The following is a 14,797-nucleotide window of genomic DNA, read 5'->3' on the forward strand; positions in this document are numbered from 1 at the left end:
TGGCGGATACTTTAGTCCAGGTGTGGGAGGAGATCAATCAGGAGGTCATCCACCACCTCAGGAGCATGTCCAGGCTGTTATGAATGGGTCACCGAGGAGGAAAAAACAAAACAAGCTAAGTCCCAGAAAAAACCAGAGAGGTTGGTAACTATGCAGATCCCTGATCCTAACCACACAACTGCAGCAGCTGTGGAGCATTCCCACGATGATCCTAGACGCCTTGTCACAGCCGGAGGACTAAATAAGCCTAAAGCAAGAAAGGTGAAAACTAACTGGCCCAGAGCAGACCCCAAAGGAAAGACAGCCCCCACACATGTATTGACGGTGAAACAAGATGAAAACACAAACACAGGCAGGAAAATAGGCTGAGCAAACGATGGAGCCCAAACTAACTAGAAAGGACAGGAATGAAAGACACTGTCTGCAATTTGCCAAAAACCCTACAAAAATAATGTCCAACACTTCAGATAACAAAATTAACCCTGAAGTCACTAGACTTCTCCCACTATATCAGCACTCTGAAATATTCTGAGACAGAGCAAAAAGAGGCCACTCTAATAGGGGACAAAAAGCAAATTGGCAAATACAGATAAATAAGAGTGGAAATTCAGCACAGCCCCAGCCGGGGCTGGCTGACCACACAAAAAACTGAATAGACCAACAAAAACAAGTGTGAACATTAGCAGAAAAACTTAGCTTGAAATGACTGGAACAGAGCTGAACACCAAGAGCTGAAAAGCCAGAAGAAATCACCAGCACCAGGATAGGGCGTCGGCTGACTTAAATCCAGTCTGAAATTCCTGAGGTCCAATCGTCATCCTCATTATCAGGTGGCAGATCTCTACTGATTAAATCAGCCTCACTACCTCCTGTTACCACCAGAGGGAGCCTGGAAGGAGAACTCACAACTGGTAGACCAGAAAATGAACTCACAACACCAGGCGTTGTAGGGAGGTCACACAGGCACGTGGAGCCTCAATTTGACTTGTTTTAAGGACATTACATTCCACTTTAATTTTGTGTGTGACTCCAAATCCAGGCCTCCATTGGTTAATGAATTTATGAATTTTGATTTCCATTGATGATTTTTGTGTGATTTTGTTGTCAGCACATTCAACTTTGTACAGGACAAAGTATTAAATGATAATATTTCAGCCATTCAGATCTAAGATGTGTTATTTGTGTGTTCCCTTTATTTTTTTGAGCAGTGTAAATATATATATATATACATACATACATACATACATACATACATGCATACATAGTGGGTGAAATAAGTATTTGATCATGAACAGTCTATAATTTTAAGGGTAGATTAATTTTAACATTGCAAGATAGAATATCAAAAAAAAAATCATGAAAATCACATTGTTTTAAATTATATAAATTTATTTGCATTTTGCAGTGAGAAATAAGTATTTGATCTCTTTGGCAAACAAGACTTAATACTTGTTGGTAAAACCCTTGTTGGCAAGCACAGCTGTCAGACATTTTTTGTAGTTTTTGATGATGAGGTTTGCGCACATGTCAGGAGGAATTTTGGTCCACTCCTCTTTTCAGATCATTTCTAAATCATTAAGATTTTGAGGTTGTCGCTTGGCAACTCGGAGCTTCAACTCCCTCCTAAGTTTTCTATGGGATTAAGGTCTGGAGACTGGCTAGGCCACTCCATGACCTTAATGTGCTTCTTTTTGAGTCATTGCTTTCTTGCCTTGGCTGTATGTTTTGGGTCATTGTCTTGCTGGAAGACCCAACCACGACCCAATTTTAATGTCCTGGTGGAGGGAAGGAGGTTGTCACTCAGGATTTTACGGTACACGACTCCATCCATTCTCCCATTGATGCAGTGAAGTAGTCCTGTGCCCTTAGCAGTGAAACACCCCCAAAACATAATGTTTCCACCTCCATGCTTGACAGTGGGGACGGTGTTCTTTGGGTCATAGGCAGCGGCAGCATTTCTCTTCCTCCAAATGCGGCGAGTTGAGTTAATGCCAAAGACCTCAGTTTTTGTCTCATCTGACCACAGCACCTTCTCCCAATCACTCACAGAATCATCCAGGTGTTCATTGGCAAACTTCAGATGGGCCTGCTCATGTGCCTTCTCGAGCAGTGGGACCTTGCGGGCACTGCAGTATTTTAATCCTTTATGGCGTAATGTGTTACCAATGGTTTTCTTGGTGACTTTGGTCCCTGCTGCCTTGAGATCATTAACACGTTCCGCCTGTGTAGTTTTAGGTTGATCTCTCACCTTCCTCATGATCAAGGATACCCCACAAGGTGAGATTTTGCTTGGTGCCCCAGATCGATGTCAATTGACAGTCATTTTGTATTTCTTCCATTATCTTACTATTGCACCAACTGTTGTCTACTTCTCACCCAGCATCTTACGTATGGTTTTGTAGCCCATTCCAGCTTTGTGCAGGTCTATGATCTTGTCCCTGACATCCTTAGAAAACTCTTTGGTCTTTCCCATGTTGTAGACTTTAGAGTCTGACTGATTAATTGAGTGTGTGGATAGGTCTTTTATAAAGGTGACTATGTAAGACCGCTGTCTTTAATGCAGATAACAAGTTGATTAGGAGCGTATGACTGGTCTGTTGGAACCAGAACTCTCAATGGTTGGTAGAGGATCAAAAACTTATTTCTCACTGCAAAATGCAAATATATTTATATCATTTTTACAATGTGATTTTCTAGATTTTATTTTTCATATTCTATCTCTCAATGTTAAAATTAACCTACCCTTCAAATTATTGTCTGTTCATGTCTTTGTCAGTGGGCAAACTTTCAAAATCAGCAAGGGATCAAATACTTATTTCCCCCACTGTGTATATTGTGGAAGTTCGGCTCACTCAGCTGCTTCCTGAGGTAGACACAGGAACACTTTATATACAAACTCTGGGTGGTTTACTTCTTCATAAAAAGTCCATACAAAGTCCTTCCCAGTAGGGCTCCAGCCTTCTGGGACAAGCCTACTGCAACTCCCACCGGAGCGTCAGCCGGGAGGCTTCCTTCCTCCAAACAGACCAGACAGAAAAAAACCACTGGCTGGACATTTAACTCCCTCCATCCACACCCTTGAGGTGGAGATATGGTGAGTAGGCGTCCCTCCCATCTCTTACCCACTCGCCAAAACCCAGACCCTGGTAACTGTTGATTTACTCTCAGTGCATATTATGCTGGAGGGAAACTATGGGTTTCACATCACACAGGATAATAACCTTCAGGACACATATCTCCCCTCACATACGGCGCCAGTGACCCTGTCACAATATATATGTACAAAATCTTATTTTACTTTTTTGTAATATTTTCATATTTCCTTTTATAATTTTCAGACCACTAACGGTTGGCTACATAGTAAAAGAATTTCCTAACCTATTTTCTCATTTCTTAGGACTCTGGCTATGATCAAACCTGATGCTGTTCCAAAAATGGGCTCAATTATTGAAGCAGTTCTAGATATCGGATTTACTATTACCAAAGCCAAAATGGTTTTTTTGTCTCGGTGAGTATGTGTTTGAGAAATGGCCTACTTCAGGAGAAAGATTAATGGAGAAGGAGAAATAAATAGTGGAATTTATGAAGGTTTAGAGAAAAGTGCTTTTTATTATTATACTTGTCATTTGCCGTACGTATTGTACAAAAAAGTTTTCTGAAATGAAAAAGCTTTTCCTTTTTCATCTGAGCAAGCTTTTCACTTTGATTGTGGCAGAAACAAACCTGACAAAGTTTGCTGCATTGCACTACTTAAGAAAAGCTGATGCTCTAAGGAAGCGTGGTCACCTGCACCTTCATTCTTTCTAGTGGGAGCATCAGTATATCTTGGCTGGGGAATCAGTCCCTGAATGTGTTCTTTGCTTTTATATGCAAACACATTATTTTGTCCATACATATTAGACAGTCGGCTGAACCTGTTGATATCGGTTGGTTCAGCCAACATTAGTCTAATGCAGGGGTGGGCAATTAATTGTCCCAAGGGGCCACATGAGAGACTGGGTACCACTCCTCTCAGCTAAGAACAGGAAACTGAGGCTACAATTTGCACAAGCTCATCGAAATTGGACAGTAGAAGATTGGAAAAACGTTGCCTGGTCTGATGAGTCTCGATTTCTGCTGCGACATTCGGATGGTAGGGTCAGAATTTGGCGTAAACAACATGAAAGCATGGATCCATCCTGCCTTGTATCAACGGTTCAGGCTGGTGGTGGTGGTGTCATGGAGTGGGGAATTTTTTCTGGGCACTCTTTGGGCCCCTTGGTACCAATTGAGCATCGTTGCAACGCCACAGCCTACCTGAGTATTGTTGCTGACCATGTCCATCCCTTTATGACCACAATGTACCCAACATCTGATGGCTACTTTCAGCAGGATAATGCGCCATGTCATAAAGCTCGAATCATCTCAGATTGGTTTCTTGAACATGACAATGAGTTTACTGTACTCAAATGGCCTCCTCAGTCACCAGATCTCAATCCAATAGAGCATCTTTGGGATGTGGTGGAACGGGAGATTCGCATCAGGGATGTGCAGCCGACAAATCTGCGCCAACTGTGTGATGCCATCATGTCAATATGGTCCAAAATCTCTGAGGAATGCTTCCAGCACCTTGTTGAATCTCTGCCACGAAGAATTGAGGCAGTTCTGAAGGCAAAAGGGGGTCCAACCCCTTACTAGCATGGTGTACCTAATAAAGTGGCCAGTGAGTGTATATACTGCATGAGCTCCACACAGCCTCTCTATATACTGCATGAGCCCCACACAGCCTCCCTATATATACAGCATGAGCGCCACACAGCCTCCCTATATTTACTGTATTTACTGTATGAGACCCACACAACCTCCCCATATACTGCATGAGCCCCACACAGCCTCCCCATATACTGCATGAGCCCCACACATCCTCCCCATATACTGCATGAGCCCCACACAGCCTCCCCATATACTGCATGAGCCCCACACAACCTCCCCATATACTGCATGAGCCCCACACAGCCTCCCCATATACTGCATGAGCCCCACACAACCTCCCCATATACTGCATGAGCCCCACACAGCCTCCCCATATACTGCATGAGCCCCACACAGCCTCCCCATATACTGCATGAGCCCCACACAGCCTCCCCATATACTGCATGAGCTCCACACAGCCTCCCCATATTCTGCATGAGCCCCACACAGCCTCCCCATATACTGCATGAGCCCCACACATCCTCCCCATATACTGCATGAGCCCCACACATCCTCCCCATATACTGCATGAGCCCCACACAGCCTCCCCATATACTGCATGAGCCCCACACAGCCTCCCCATATACTGCATGAGCCCCACACAGCCTCCCCATATACTGCATGAGCTCCACACAGCCTCCCCATATACTGCATGAGCCCCACACAGCCTCCCCATATACTGCATGAGCCCCACACAGCCTCCCCATATACTGCATGAGCCCCACACAGCCTCCCCATATACTGCATGAGCCCCACACAGCCTCCCCATATACTGCATGAGCCCCACACAGCCTCCCTATATACACTATCTGCAGTACACAGCTGACGCAATGAAATTATGTCATCGTGTCAGCTGTTTCACATGCTGATTGGTGGAGGAAGTGGCCAGAGGCCCCTTCTCAACCAATGCAGTCAGTGCCTATGGAATCCGTGAGCTGGCGGGCACTTTGTGGCCCGTGGACCCTCTGGTTTCCAGCCCCACGGCTGTCTCGGCCACATCCGGCGCTCTGGCTGTCTCAGTCCGACACACGTGCCGTGCTTTTTCCAGGTGTGGTCTAATGTGTTTTGGGGCACTTATTCTCTCCCACCAGTCTAATATTGAACCACTTATCTCTCAAGCACATTTTATAATTCGATAAAATAATGATGTAAGTTTGTCCTTTTGCCTCTTATTTTCTTTCTGCTTTTTGCTGAAAACTGACATAAAATTTTAAAATAAAAAGTATGCATAATATATTTGTCTACTTTTTACTTTTTTATTACATTTATTTATATTTTTTATTACGGTACTTTAGCCCTAAACCTAACACTAATTAGTGTTAGAAAAATTGTGTAAAATGTAAAATTTATAGTAATTTTAGTTTTTTGCTAATACACTTTTTTCAATGTGGGACAACTCTCCCTGTGTGTCTGTATCTCTCCTCTCTCAAAATTGCCAATGTAATTAGAGGCAGAGAGTTGTGGGAGAGCACAGTGCAGTACATGTGCTATGTGTACATGCTTTTCTAATCCAATTCTCCGGCCGCAGGCCCGACAGTCGTGCCCCGGAGAGTTAGTGCAGGGGTTGGCCTGAAATGTTGTGCCCTAATAGAACCTGGCGCCCATGTGGCTCCCCTTTCATGCAACACTTTTGAGCCAACCATCTCATGTGCTTGCTGCTGATTCTTCCCTGACAGATGATTTTCGGGTGCTAGAAGTATCGAGCATTTTGAATTTTGTCTCCCAATCCTCAATGGGGCTATGCTGTTGCTAAACATTTCCAACAAGTCCAAGCTTTCGTGTGTATGGGGCTTAGCAAAGACAGCTGTTGGCTGAACTCTCCATTGGTTGATGGCATACCAGAGCCACTATACACATGCCAAGGTGAGGAGGTTTATTCACCATACAATGTTTCTCTGGGAAATTTAATATGCAAATTGCATCTTCAGAGAGGAAGAGGACTTGAACTCTATAGCACCACCTGACCTGTTGGAAGCAGCATTCATACAAGTCACTGTCGACCATTTAATGAGTCTTGTAGGATCACTGCTTCCAACAGGTGGCACTATAGAGTTCAAGCCCTCTTCCTCACCGAAGAAGCAATTTGCATATTAAATTTCCCAGAGGAGCATTGCTCAGCAAATAAGCCTCCTTACCTTGGCATGCCAGAGCCAAACCTTACACTGATTCCAGTCTTAGCCTCTCACCGAGACAAATCAGTTCTCATACTTTGCACTGACGAGGGGCAATACCCTGAAACATTGTGTCTGCAAATTGAGACTCTGATTTGGCTTTTATCCTAAGTCACATTTCAAGGCTTGTTAAAGGGTCGATAGTGACTTGTAGGATCGCTGCTTCCAGGTGGTGCTATAGAGTTCTAGCCCTCTTCCTCTCTGAAGAGGCGGTTTGCATATAGCTTGTGTATAGGCACTCTTGGCTTCCGAATTCTGACCTATGCAGCAGCTCCTAACACCGGCTTAGAGGACTAGGGAATCCTGCCAAGAGCAGTTGCATTTCTGAGCACAATACAATGTCTCCATTTAGATTATCCTGCACTTTATCTCGCTGGGTAATTGAACCTTAGGGCTAAGAAAATTTCCTCTGTAGATAAGGAGACTTGCAGTACAGATCCCATCTCACCTAAAGGGGGTTTTACACTAAGCGATATCGCTAGCAATATCGCTAAAACGTCACTGGTTTTAAACTTTACACCCGACTTAAAATAAGAGCAATGATTACAGGGAGGCACTGATTAGTTATGATGCCAGTAAACAATTCTTGTTAAATATTAATGCCATTATTATTGTTGCTAAAAAAATTATGCTTCCTACTGCTGTGAGATTTTTTCCGATACAAATGTCCATTAGACACATACTTTTTTACTTTGTGCAATATATAAAAGGCAGCATAAACCCCTACTCATGTAGCATATTGGGCACCTGGATGCTCAGGTCTCCCCTGAATACATTGGGGGCCAATTAGCAGCAGATCTATTAGCGCAGGAGACACCGGGGCCTTTTCTGGTGACTGATGCGCTGCAGATTAAAGGAACCCAGTATCTGTCATTGTGATATGTGCTAGATCTATGAATGTATGTCTGCTGTACACATATTACACGACAAGAGGCATAGCATTGGAAAAGTAGATGATCCATTTATATATCTGTCATTTAGTATAAAGAATGTCCAGATGTCGGCTAATGAGTAGAGACATAGTGATAGGAAGAGCAGTGACAGGATACCGATGCCACATAAAATGCCCTTCTGACACCGCCACACCTTGGCATCCTCACTCGTTGGCTCATTGCCTACTGCAGTACAATCTGTATATTGCTCTCTTGGCATTTTTTTTTTAAACAATCCTTGGTGACATATTGTCATTTTATCAGATACAGAATTTAACCTTAACGGGATTGTCTACTACCTGGAAAACTGTTTCTTAAGTAAAGAAGTCCCCTTTCTAAAATCAAGCACCTCTCGATCTGGTACAGTTACCAGTAGGCCTGCAGCCAATGAGCGGCTGCTGATGGTTCCGGTACTCTCACTTCACACCTTTGGACGAGCCTCAGGAAACAGAAGTAATGGCAGGCACTGATTGTCTGCAGTATACACGAGCCCAAGGGGAGACCTGGTGCAGACACTGGTACGATAGGTGAATAAACAGTGTTTTTATCAGAAGGACTACTTTATTTAAAAAGTCGTTGTCCAGGAAGTTTTCCTCCATTGAAATGTCTGGCAGTGTTTTTAGTTGCCCAACACAAAACTTATTGGACCTAATTAGTTTAGTTGAAAAAACAAACAAACCCAAAGTACTTTATTAAAGAAGCATTTCTCCTCCTCCCATCAACAAAGTTTTTATCCTCTTAAGATATTGCAATCATCATATTATATAGCACTGTGTACTTACAATTGCTCATTTTGCCTTTCTACCCAGCTAGTTCTTTTCTTTTCCATTAGATCTATGAAATCATGTGTTTTAAAAATTGACTAGCTGAATCCTTCTAAGCTCTATGTAAAAACAGGAGGTTAATTTTGCCTGCACAAAGCCCCCGTCTCACATAGCGAGATCGCTGTTGCGTCACCAATTTTGTGACGCAACAGCGATCTCGCCTGCGATCTCGCTACATGTGACGAGTGTTGTGCGATACCTTCCGATAACGGGAAATATCGGATCGGATTGGATCGGACCGATACCCCAAAAATATCGGGTATCGACGATTCCGATACCGGAAACCCATGCAAGTCGATGGAGCACAAATATCGGAATGAAAATAAACCCTTTCTTTACTTGCACATCCAGTTCGGGAGGGGGGAAGAGTGTGGGCGGTGCGTGGGCGGATACTGTGTGTGTGTGTGTGTGTGTGCGGGCGGGGTCTGTACGGGCCTCTCGGGGGTCTGTGCGGGCCTGCCGGGGGTCTGTGTGGGCCTGCCGGGGGTCTGTGCGGGCCTGCCGGGGGTCTGTGCGGGCCTGCCGGGGGTCTGTGCGGGCCTGCCGGGGGTCTGTACGGGCCTGCCGGGGGTCGTGTGTGTGTGCAGGCATCGTCCAATGGGACTACAAGTCCCATCGGGCTATGCCTGCTACAATGACAGTGATTGACACATTAGCCAATTATGGGACAGTAGTAGTCCCATCATCCGGCTAATGTGTTGAATGTAAAAAACAAAAAAAACATACATACTACATACATACTACATATATACAACATTCATACAACATACATACATACTACATACATACTACATACATACATACATACATACATACTACATATATACAACATACATACTACATACATACTACATACATACTACATATATACAACATTCATACAACATACATACATACTACATACATACTACATATATACTACATATATACTACATACATACTACATATATACTACATTCATACAACATACCTACATACTACATACATACTTCATATATACTACATTCATACAACATACTACATACATACTACATTCATAGAACATACATACATACTACATAATACATACATACTACATATATACTACATTCATACAACATACATACATACTACATATATACTACATTCATACAACATACATACATACTACATACATACTACATATATACTACATTCATACAACATACATACATATATACAACATACATACGTGCTACATACATACTTCATATATACTACATACATAATACATACTACATACTGTATATACTACATTCTTACAACATACATACATACTACATACATACTACATATACACTACATTCATACAACATACATACATAGTACATACTACATACATACTACAGACATACAACATACATAAAGCATGCTACAGACATACAACATACATACTACATACAATACATTCATACATTAATACAATTCATACTGTACATATAGACATACAGTACATTTAACATAGAGTACATACTCACCATCACTTGTCACTTTGATCCCCGAAGCAAGTGTCATCTGTAAAAAATATTAAAATAACAAACAACCAATATACTCCCTGATCCGCAGAAATCCACGAGTGTCACACGTTGTATGAATGTAGTATATATGTAGTATGTATGTAGTATGTAGTATGTATGTTGTAGGAATGTAGTATGTATGTAGTATGTATGTATGTATGTATGTTGTATGAATGTAGTATATATGTAGTATATATGTATGTTGTATGAATGTAGTATATATGTAGTATGTATGTAGTGTGTGTATATATATATATATATATATATATATATATATATATATATATATTTTTTACATTCAACACATTAGCTGGAACTACTACTGTCCCATCATTGGCTAATGTGTCAATCACTATCATTGTAGCAGGCATCGCCCGATGGGACTTGTAGTCCCATCGGACGATGCCTGCACACACACACACAACCCCCGGCAGGCCCGCACAGACCCCCGGCAGCCCGCACAGACCCCCGGCAGCCTGCACAGTCCCCCGGCAGGCCCGCACAGACCCCCGGCAGGCCTGCACAGACCCCCGGCAGGCCTGCACAGACCCCCGGCAGGCCCGCACAGACCCCCGGCAGGCCCGCACAGACCGCGCATCATGATGACATCATTTCAGCAGCCAATCACAGCCATGCCATTAGTTAACATGGCTAACACAACTGTCTCATTGCATTATGGGAACTTCCGATTCCGGTATTCGATATTGTAAAAATATCGGAACTCGGTATCGGAACTCCGATACAACGAATATCGGACGATACCCGATATTTGCAATATCGGAATGCTCAACACTACGTGTGACACATAGTGGCGATCGGGCCTCTGCTGCGATGTCGCTGATCGTGCTCGAATGTCTTGGGCCATTTTTTGATCGCTGGTGTCCCACTGGCCAGCATGCATCGCTGTGTTTGACAGGGTCCCTCAGCATGCATCTGAGAGACAGGGTCCCAATGACCATCGTATCGTTGCTGCGTTGCTGTTGAGATCTGACTGTGTGACGTCTCACCAGCGACTTTGTAGCGACGGACCAGCGATCCCTACAGGTCGCATCGTTGTCAGGATCGCTGGTACGTCGCCAAGTGTGACGGTGCCCCAAGTCATGAGCCACAGAAAAGTCCCTGGCAGGGGGGACAGGGTGGAGGAGCTGGACGGAAGTTTCAAAGCTCAATGAAATATGCAGAGACAAGAGACTTCCTGTTTCTACACAGAGCAAAGAGAAGAATTATCTGGGTAGAAAGGAAAAATGAGCAATTGTAAGTATACAATGCTATATAATATGCTGACTGCAATATATTAAGAGGGTAAAAATTTTGATGGGAGTGTGCTTCTTTAATTTGGTAGGAACATTTTGGGACTTTGGGGGCTAGTGGGACCCAAGAGGTTTACTTTAATATCTGACTTGCTGTTTTTAAAGTGTACTTGCCACCAGGCCAAACATGTCCAGGTGTTGCTTTTGTTTTATTGCTGCTGCTCCCATGAATAATCTTTTCTTTTTTTTTTTTTAATGGTTTCAGACATATGGACCTATTATTGTTTATGGCATTTACGAAGGGTAATCGTATAAAGCTGTTTAAAGACATGACTCCAAATTATTCTGAGAGCCATGTCAGCTTAGGCTGGTTTCACATTAGTGTTTTTTAGCGCAGCGCATCGTGCACATCCATGCGCAATGCGCCCCTATGTTTAGCAGTCCCCCAATTCTGTAGTAATATTGATGACAAAGGATTATGTGCAATTACAGCATCTCTAGGCTCCAGTATCATGTTAATTAGTTATATAGATTTTTACTCATAAACGTGAAGCATTTTCATTGCCTATGTATTGCATTTACAGTGTGTTTGACCTGAGTATGTATTAACTGTTTCGTGGTTTGCATTTTAGTGCTGAAGCCATTGACTTCTACAGTGAACATCAGTCAAAATCGTTTTTTAAGTAAGTAATTGTAGTGACAAATAATACATATTAATAAACTGTTTCTTAAAGGGATTGTGGCAGCAGGTTTTTGCTACCTCATCTGAGAGTGGCATAATGTAAGCAGAGAAGCAACAATGTATCACTTAGTTTACTGGGTGCAGCAGTTCTCACGCAATCAGAGCTTTTAGATTTAGAATGAAGCCGAGCTGAGCAAGCTGCCCCCACCCACAGCTAACCCCACCCACAACAGGCTCGGTATGTGCAAAGTCCATAGACAGTGAGCTGTTTATCACAGGAGGTGGTTGCCGGACTAGTTCGGCAATATTAATTTTTTAGTGATGAAACGATCACTTTTTGTAAGCAACAGCACACACTTTGACAAGTGACATATCCATGAATTCTGCGTCTCAGCCTCTATCTCGTGCTGTCTTCAGATTACATAGCAAAAACCTGCGGACAGATTTCCATGAAGCAAGGTTCAGTCTGTCAGTGAACTATCTTTATTTGTGCATTGGGATGAATCTGAACTAAGACCATAATATCTCAGGTAAAACCATAGGTTTAGAAAAAGAATAGTTGAGAATGTCAGATTGAGCGGATTACAGTACCAATCAAAATGGATATGCCTAAACATTGTCATGTACTGTCTTTGGGTATCCAACTCGTTATAACATGATAGAACCATATGCAGTACTGGTCAAATTTTGGACACACCAGTTCATGCAGTGGTTTTCTTTGATCTCATTGGAATGTGTACATTGTAGATTCAGGCTGAAGGCAGCAAAACCTTAAAAGGACACATATGGGAACAAGTTGTGAACGAAACCAGAATGCGTAACACTTTTGATTCCTTAAAGTACCCCCTTTTCTTCTGATGACAGCTTTATGCACCCATAGTACTCATAATCATATCAGCTCACCAAGTACAGTTAATATGCCATTTATACCGCACATTGAATTGAATTTTACTTTTTTCATTACATGTACCCAAAAATAGTGCCATTATGTAATACTTCACCTCATGCATGCAACAAGAACTCATTCAGCTACTGTGAGAAAAATATACAAAGCTATTACCCTCCGAAGGCAGAAATGTAAAAATGAAAAAACACGCTGCTGCCTCCAAAATCACTTCGGTCTCCATGGGTCAGAGGGCTTGTTCCTTTACAGGCACTGTTCTGCATGACTGTACTTTTTAAGTCATAACAAACCACGCTTTACTCACCTACCCGGGTCCATCGGCAGGTCTCCACTATTGCTTTATGGTGTGCGGCGCTGACACCACCTTGATACCGCTGCAGCCAGTCAAGTGCGCTCAGTGGCTCTGCCCATGTAGGCTGAACGCCCCCTTCAGAGCTGCTGAGCTCTCTGATTGGCTAGCTCGCTCTCTACATGACATCAGCGCTGCAGCCAATGCGAGACCTTGGGATCTCATGTGCAATGGCGGAGATTTGCCAGTGCACCCGGGGAAGGTGAATACAGCACGGTTTCTTATTCTTTAACAAACTACAGCGAGGGCAGAACCTTGTCTGAAAGAGATCAACACCTTTAAGAATTTCCCCTTTGTATTTGCTGTAGGAGAAATCGCATAACCTATGACAAGGTTAAAAAACAAACCGATCATATTTTATATATTCCTAAAAGTCCACTTTATCCCCATTTATCTTTTCCATGACTACTTCTCGTTATTGAAGCGGGGAATGGTTTCGGATTATGTGACCATCGCAATCTCCCATGGTCATTAGTAGGGAACTAAGGAGCCCATGTTTAGTTTTTGTGATGGAGCCCTGGAGCAGCCAAGCTGTGCCATTACCACTGATCTTTTCGGTGCACCATCTTGGTGGTTGTAATTATTCGAGGTCTGGAAACATCATAAAAAGTTGTACTGTGTGGTTCTGTGTCTGTGTAAGGAGGATGGGAGCATTTTGTGGTAGAGAGCCTTTCTGTGATTTTTTTTTTTAAATCTGTCGATCAATGAGGCCAAACAGGTTTTTTGACCTTCTCATTGAGTTATATTGTAATGAATCATCTCTCAAGCAGAAACCGCCTGAAGGAGGGTCAGATCACTTCTTTTAACTGCTTGGCAGTGGGTAAAAATTGCTCATAAGCCTGAACATATGCACAACAAGTCGTTTTTTTCCATAGAAAAGAAGAAAAAGATTCTTTTGAGCTTTTTCTGGTGGTTTTTGCAATGGACCAGCTCCAAACCTGCCCGAAAAAACCATGCGAACCATTAAGGGGAAATACACACAATGGCTTTTTCAGTTGGATTCCAGGCAGAAACAATGTTGCAAATAATGAATAGCACAGCAATATGAAAATGACATATGCATGCGCACGTTCTGTCTTTTGTTAATTCTTTTAACCACTTCAGTGTTCAGAATGCATGAAGTAATTACAAGAAGTAGTATGGTCGCAATCCATGCGTCTAAGAAGCTGCTCACTTGTTATAGGTTACATTATAGAGAAAACACACCACAAAAATGCCGACAAAACCACCAGTCAAGCGACTCGTTTCTGAAATTTAAACTATAACTAGTGAACGGCTTCCTAGTTTTCGAACACCGAAGTGGCTAAAATAAGTAACAAAAGACTGAATGTGTGCACAGCAATGTTATTTTTACATCGCTGTGCATTATGGTCACTTTTTGCTGCAGTTTCGCAGCGCATTCCAGGTGGGTTCCAGGAG

The 14,797-nt window shown here is 42.7% G+C and overlaps 1 protein-coding gene across 2 annotated transcripts in view; it reads left to right on the top strand.

Moving 5' to 3' along the window:
* The window catches only part of NME7 (NME/NM23 family member 7), a 238,141-nt gene that overhangs the window by 65,227 nt on the left and 158,117 nt on the right, over positions 1 to 14,797 (top strand). For both annotated transcript variants that reach the window (XM_073563790.1, XM_073563789.1), the window contains exons 4-5: positions 3,398 to 3,508; positions 12,076 to 12,126. In XM_073563790.1, the coding sequence (XP_073419891.1) occupies positions 3,398 to 3,508; positions 12,076 to 12,126 (162 nt within the window). The remainder of the gene's footprint in view (positions 1 to 3,397; positions 3,509 to 12,075; positions 12,127 to 14,797) is intronic.

The sequence above is a fragment of the Dendrobates tinctorius genome, unplaced genomic scaffold, assembly GCF_039654945.1.
Source record: "Dendrobates tinctorius isolate UK_male_01 unplaced genomic scaffold, ASM3965494v1 ptg000398l, whole genome shotgun sequence".
NCBI classification, from domain to species: domain Eukaryota; kingdom Metazoa; phylum Chordata; class Amphibia; order Anura; family Dendrobatidae; genus Dendrobates; species Dendrobates tinctorius.